This window comes from Cherax quadricarinatus, chromosome 2 (genome assembly GCF_038502225.1).
Source record: "Cherax quadricarinatus isolate ZL_2023a chromosome 2, ASM3850222v1, whole genome shotgun sequence".
Lineage (NCBI taxonomy): Eukaryota > Metazoa > Arthropoda > Malacostraca > Decapoda > Parastacidae > Cherax > Cherax quadricarinatus.
This window is the reverse complement of record NC_091293.1, coordinates 22,702,883-22,710,382: the sequence shown is the minus strand read 5'-3', so window position 1 is coordinate 22,710,382 and position 7,500 is coordinate 22,702,883. Positions and strand designations below refer to the sequence as shown.

At 36.2% G+C, this 7,500-nt stretch overlaps 1 protein-coding gene across 1 annotated transcript in view; it reads left to right on the top strand.

Moving 5' to 3' along the window:
* Positions 1–7,500, top strand: part of LOC138853077 (titin homolog) — a gene marked incomplete at its 5' end in the record, with an annotated part of 174,400 nt that overhangs the window by 166,396 nt on the left and 504 nt on the right. The window contains 1 exon segment of the mRNA XM_070087638.1: positions 6,291–7,500. This exon segment is cut by the window's right edge and continues 504 nt beyond it. Within this exon segment, the coding sequence (XP_069943739.1) occupies positions 6,291–6,447 (157 nt within the window).

Genomic DNA, 7,500 nt, shown 5'->3' with positions numbered 1-7,500 from the left:
CTCCTTCCAAACAATAGTGTACACCTTCCTCCTATCCCCTCCTCCTGTCTTTCATCCACCCAGAAGTCTTCAGTAAAGGTAAGTATAATGTTGTTATTATTTTTTATATGTATATATTGATTTCTCATTGATTTCAGTATATAAATCTTTATTTAATTTGAAAAAAATATTTTAATATTTTTGGGTGTCTGGAACTGATTAATTTTATTTCCATTATTTCTTATGGGGGAAATGGTTTCAAGTTTCGTGAATTTCGACTTTCGGCAGGCTCTCTGGAACAGATTAATCACGAAACTCGGGGGGGGGGGTCCACTGTACAGTGAGAGAAAAGAGCTGAACAAAATCCTGAAAGAACAATATGATTCATCGTTCATCAACCCTCAAAGTGACAGGATAGTTGAGGTAACAGATAGTTTTTATTCTTTACCTCTGTCAGCCCTACAAATCATATACAGTGGACCCTTGGTTTTTGTGTTTAATCCATTCCAGAGCCATTGGCCAAAACTGAAACCATTTTCCCCATAAGAAATAATGTAAATGGAATTAATCCGTCCCAGACACCCAGAAGTATCAACAAAAAAAAAATTTTTTTACCTTAAATATAGATTTACATGCACAAAAGAATGAACATTACAGGCTGTTGTTGATGGATGGAAGACAGGGAGGAGGAGAGAGGGAAGAGAGGTTATTGTTTGGAAGGGGAATCCCCCTCCGTAAGTATTCTAGGTACCAAGTCTTTATCAGGGGTCACTTCCCTACCTTAAATATAGATTTACATGCAGAAGGGGACCCTCGGGCAATTTCCGCGCGCGCTCAACCAAAAATCAAAAAATTATGGAAGTTGAGTTATGTATACCAAAAAATAGCTTAACTCTTTGGCAACACAATGGTACCAGAATGAATGTTCTACGACGTTTCTACAAGAAATTATAGTCATTTATATGAGGTAAGGTGACGGTGATATTGGTAGCAAGTCTGCTCACAGCCCATATATATTTTGGAAATTTTTCCATGTTTTTTATCGCTTTTTCTTGCATTGTTCTTTCTAATATAATAACTGGCTATATTTGGCATCATAAAACAGAAGGCGGAGCTTATCCCTAGACTTGGAGACAACCAGGAACCATATGGGAACGCTCGGCAGTGTTCCCGCTCCAGAGAGAGCCAGGAGAAATCACTTCATTATTACGCTTATATCAGCTTATATATCAACTCTACGGCTTATTTATCTATCAGAATTGATCTAATATGATATAATAAACACTCTAAATAACATACAAACATGTTATATACTCTAGACTGAAAAAAATAGGCCATAATATGGCGAGAGATTATCGGGAATATTTCGATATAAATGAGTTACTGCTCTCCATGTCGTATTCTTTGGTCTCTGAGTAAGAGAAAACGGTGTTTTGAAGAGGATAACTGCACTAGAACATCAGTTTACTAAGAAATACACCCAAACAAACGCGATTTTCGCAAAATTTTTTTTTTTTTTTTGAGACGGTGGGCCGGCCGGCGCTCCTGGCCAATATCTCGGAAGTAACTTATTCACCTAAGGTACCTATTTCTGCCTTTATTACTTAATTAAATGGAATAATATTCACAGAAATTGTAGAATAATGATTTCCCTAATTTTCTACAATCGATTTTTGGAAATATTCCAAATACTTTGGGAGTTATTTGGGAGTAAAGGGCAGATTTTTTGCAACATTCCAAGAACTAAAACTTCATTTTTTTGTGAAATAAAGATAAGTTATTTAGAGATCAGGCAATGTACAAAATTAGTATAAGCGTTGCTCTCTCGGCACCAAGTGTCCAAACAACCTTACGTCGTTCCATATAGGAATAAATCGCCCCCCCAAGGGCATTTTCAGTAAATCAGTCCTTTTTCAGTCTTTTCTCAGTTGTTGTTTGAGGTATATTTTTGATAAATATTTTCAAGAAAGAGTGGAAACACTTCGTCTTGTGCACCAAAACTGGAGGAAATCGGACGGTGAACAAAAAAGCTACATTTATTTTCCCGAGGCTACCCTTACATGCAGAAAAGAATGATAAATATAAAGCACTAATAAACTCTATAAATGAACATTTAACATCACACTTACCTTTATTGAAAAGACTTGTTGGTGTATGGCAGACCAGGCAGAGGGGAGAAGGAGGCAAGTTTATTGTTGGAGAATATGACACTAATATCAACTCTACGGCTTATCAATCACAATTCAACTAATATGACATAATAAACAATATTAATACCATAGAAACATGACATATACTCAAGAATGAATAAAATAAGTCATTATGTACGTAACAACAGGTGTTCTGTTGTTATTGTTGGGTGTATAAGGGCCACTGTGAGCATAAGCCGTTCATAATGTCGGTGAAGGCTGCAGCTGAGGCAGCAGTGTTTTCTGTAACTCTAATATAACTCCAACAACATTGAAGGAGTTAGTAGAATCACTGAAGAAGGCACCCTCTTCCTCCATCACTACCACCCTCTACCACCACCACTTTCGTATTTTTCTACAAACTTTTTCTTGAATTATGTTGTGTTTCTCACATTCTTTACCAAAGGGCTAGCACTAGAAGCTTTCTTTGGGCCCATGGTGGCTTATTTAGCAGTCACACAATAAACAAGTGGCAAAAACAATGCATTATTACGAAATGTTTCGTATGACCTGGCAGGATAGGTTCACTCACCAAGAAACAACGCTACACTGGCTGAGAATGTGTGTGGGAGGTGGCTTTGTCTGCGCGCTGGGCACTGGATGGGTTCCGTACAGTCGACAGAAACAGAGGTAATCAATGAAAACGGAACAAAAAAAAATTGACGAAAAAGTCTGCCAAAAATGAGATTGATGAAAATGGAGGGTCCACTGTACAGTGGAACCTCTGGTCACGAACACTTCCGAACACAAACAAATTACTTCACAACCAAAAAACTTGCCAATTTTTGCATCTGGTCATGAACATACACTCCAGTGATAAACAAACACGGCCACACCAATTTTCACATTCCATGCCATTTTTTTGCATGTGCCAATTTTCCCCACTTCCTGTTGTATGTGTACACCTAACAAAGACCCTTGCCTTGTAGTTGGTCTCAGTCAGACATGCATTCATTCACCGTGAACTCCTTGTGTTGTATTTCTGTATTTGTGTATACCTGAATACACTTACTCAGTTACTTAATTACTACTAAGGCACGTGGCACATGAATGAAGAAAAATAGAAAAAATACAAAAATTGAGCTAATCATATAGAAAAATAGTTTAACACTTTGGCAGCACTGTAGTATAAAAATGACGATAAATAACAGAGTTCACTTCTCAGTCATTAGATGTTCCTTAAAACTCTTCAAAATAAAACTGTTTACAGCGAATGGTTTGTAGGGGGTCGAGAGCAGACTCACGTAATATTAGTTTTCTCTGTTGTTCAAAGTTTTCTCAGTGTTATTCAAGGTTTTACATTTAAGTTTACTGTTACACTGTGCATTCTTTGGTATAATTAACTGTTTTTGTGCTTAAAATTCTTAAAAAAAAAAAATTGCATACAGTTCGTAGGGGTCTGGAACTGATTAATCATATTTACATACAATCTAATGGGGAAATTAGGTTCAGGTCGCGACCAGAGTTTTGGAATGAATTATGGTTGTGACCAGAGGTTCCACTGTATCTAACATAATCACAAATCCTGGACCTGATTCGTGAAACTTTATTTTTATTTTTAACATGTTGGCTGTTTCCCACTGAGGCAGGGTAACCCCCCCCCCCACCCCAAAAAAATATTTATGAAGTGCAAAATATTTCAAGCACAAGGAAATCTTGTAGGCTTTAAATAATGCAGATAAAGCTTCTACACAGAAAGGAGACAGTTCCGGCAAAATTTTAGTGCAGTAGCACTAGCATCACACACACAATCTTTGATAGAATAGTGAGGTGCCAAATTACTAATATTACAGAAGGCCTGTGCAACCCAAGTCAGCTTAGATTTTAAAGTGGGAGAAACTTCTTGTTGTAACTGCTTGATTATTATAACAGTTACATAGGTTTTGACAAGAAACCAAAAAGCAGACATGGTCTACACAGACTAATGATAGTGATCACTTGTAAAATAAGGCCAATAGCTATAACATGAAAAGTAGGATAATGGATACTCAATTTTTTGATGAATAGAACATGAAGAGTAGTAGTAAACAAAGGAAAATCTATTAGTAGCAAGGTCGAAAGTTCAGTGCCTTAAGGCACACTCCTACCACATCTACTGTTTCTCATCCTCTTAACAGACATAGATAAAAACTCTAGCCACAGCTTCATATCATCATTTGCAGACTGTACCAGTATAAGCATGAATGTTGTCTCTGGAAAATGGGGAAAAATTGTAAGCAGTTAACAAAGTCTTCCAGTGGGCAGGTGAAATAATATTACTTATGGTGACATTTTCCAACTGCCTAGATAGAAAAAGAATTAATAGCTCAAAATGAATTCAGTGAAGCTTCAGTTTATGTAGTAGGGAGGGTATCTGGTACTGCTAATTGTTTGTTAAATTTGAGTGATGAGATTTTTCCATGACTGTATAAACAACAGATAGTTCTGGATTTAATGGACTAGTTCTATTAAAAGTGGAATTACAATACTTTACCTAGTGGATTATAACCATAACAGACAATTCTAAATGAAGTAGATTTTCTTCATTGTTTCTGGATTTTGTCTGTTGAATGTGAAATCTCTTCGAGTGAGGGGTCCATTTAAATGAGGTTTTACTGTTTGCAAAATGGAGGACAATCTCATAGAGTGAAAGAAACATTGAAAATGATATGTCAAATGACATATTTAAATGTTAAGTCAAATGACATATTATATAAAGAAGACAAGTATATGATGTGTATTCCAGAAAAATGACAGGGTGGTTAATAAAACCTTTTATGAGATATAACAGCATCAGTAGTGACACTGTTCAAGTAAATTGTGTTCTCTTGATTAGAATATTGTTCAGTGATGATGCCTTTATTCAAGGTAGGAGATATTTGAAGGTCTGCTTCCAATTATACACACCATCATTCCAACATATTGTACTAGAGGGATTTTTTTTTTTTTTCACACTGCCTTTTTCCCACCAAGGCAGGGTGACCCAAAAAGAAAGAAAAAAAAACTTTCATCGTCATTCAGCATTTTCACCCTCACTCATACATAATCACTGTCTTTGCAGAGGTGCTCAGATATGACAGTTTAGTTGTCCCTCCAAACTGCCAATATCCCAAACCCCTCCCATTTCCAGTACTCAAGTCTGGCTGGCCAGTTTCCTTGAATCCGTTCACAAAATATTACCCTGCTCTCACACTAACAGCTCGTCAGGTCCCGAAAACCATTTGTCTTCATTCACTCTTATCTAACACACTCACAAGTGCTTGCAAGCAGTCCAAGCCCCTCACCCACAAAACCTTCCTTACCCCCTCCCTCCAAACTTTTCGAGAACAACCCCTACCCCGCTTTCCTTCCTCCCCTACAGATTTATACTCTCTCTAAGTCATTCTACTTTGTTCTATTCTCTCTCAATGAAATATGAGTGAAATATATGGAAAAAAGTGTAAAAGAAACCCAGTGAAAATCATGGAATGCCTTGGACCAGTAGTAAAACTCATTATCCATGGTTCACGAAATTCAGCCTGCTTCCAGCTTATATCTGAAATATTGCTGGAACAAGTGTAAAAGTTTAAACAAGGAAACTGGATCACTACCACTTCCCTGTGCCAGAGCAAGTTAAATGTGATGGTTATATAGGCCTGTAGGTCACCAACAACAACAGCCTGATTGAACAGGTAACCAGTAGGAAAACTTGACTCCAAATTGGGCTGCAAAGGCAGAAAAACTCAAAACCAGCTACAGGTATACAATATTACAGGTTTGTTAAAACTACTTGTGGTCCCAGTATTGTAAATTGTTCCCTGCTAACAGCTCCTTTCAAGACATGAGATATAGAATTAGAAAATGTACAGAGGTTTTTCATTTCTTTATAATGTGGAGTACAGCATAGTCTATATCTGATCATCCTTCAACTTTCATCTGTAGCTATAAATAGGTAAAGCATAGACATATACTTTGTGGCTTTTTTCTCATTTGATGCCAAATCTTTAGAGCATTGTAACAAGACAGTGTAATAATTGATTGTGCTAAGCTGTAAGAGAATTTAGTGTTTGAATGTACGTATTAAACAGCTGTCGTGGTTGGTTATTTTAGTTTCGTGTTAACAAGTCATTAATTCTTTATGAATAACATTATTTTCTTTATTAGTGTAGATGATGAATCACACAAATTAGAAGTTGATGAAGCTCCTATTATTGAAGAAAAGATGCTCAAGAAAGATAAGGCGCCGGCCAAGACTTCTCCTGTGACAAGTCATGCTCGAAGAGCTAGAGGAAGAGGACGAGGACGAGCACCTAAAAAATGAAGCTGCAAATTGCTAAAAAAAACTGTAGAGGTATATTGAAGTTATAAATATACTTTAAGATATGTTAAATGTTATTTTTTCTTAGGGTTTTTATTCCTTTTTTATTTTCCTTATTTCTTTTCCCTTTCATTTCTCCCTTCTTCCCTATTCCTTCACCTCCCCTCTTTCCTATTTTCTAATTGCCTTTCTCCATCTCTTGCTCATTTCCTGCCTTATCTCTGCCCCTACACATGTGCATACACAAGTTCTTAATGTTTTATATCCTGTTTTATTCAGTGAAACATGTTATGTATTTTTAAAGTGTTTAATAAAGTGGTGACATTTGACCAGAAGATACTTAATATACTTTTTCTCTGTGAGTGCTGGACTTAAAATCTTGAATTAAACACCAGTGTGTCTCAATACTGCACATGACAGAAACCCAGACTACTGCATATAATACAGTTCAGAAAGAGATGCTGTTTAGTATATGGAGAAGCAGTATGTACTTTGTTTCATACAGTTGATTATTGCATAGGTATTATGCACTAACTGATTAAAAGAATATGTAATTAACGAGCAAGTTTGTGCTTGGCTACCAGTGCAGGACACAAGCTCGTTGACTCGTAAATTTCTATGATGTGAATATTGGCATCACAACAGCAGCAGTGTCTTTGCACATTATTATAATTCGTTTCCCACAACATTATGCATGTGATTTTTAAGCCTAATTTACATAATTCCTTAACCCGTAAATGGTCCAAACGTATATATACGTTTTTTCAACATTTGAAAGTATGTAAAAAAAGTAGATCTTCTTTTTATGTTTTTACATTTGAAAATGTGTAAAAAACTTAGATCTACTTTTTTTTTTTTTTTTTTTGAAAATATGTAAAAAAAATGTAGATATACTTTTGGAACATTACACATGTGAACGTAGATCTGCTTGGACCGTTTACGGGTTAAAGGAACAAATTCGTTTGGTAACGGCACTCAAACAGCTTTCTGGAACGAATTATGGCCGAAATTCGGGGTACCACTGTATATGCAAAATGAAAGCCTGTAATTGTTTTA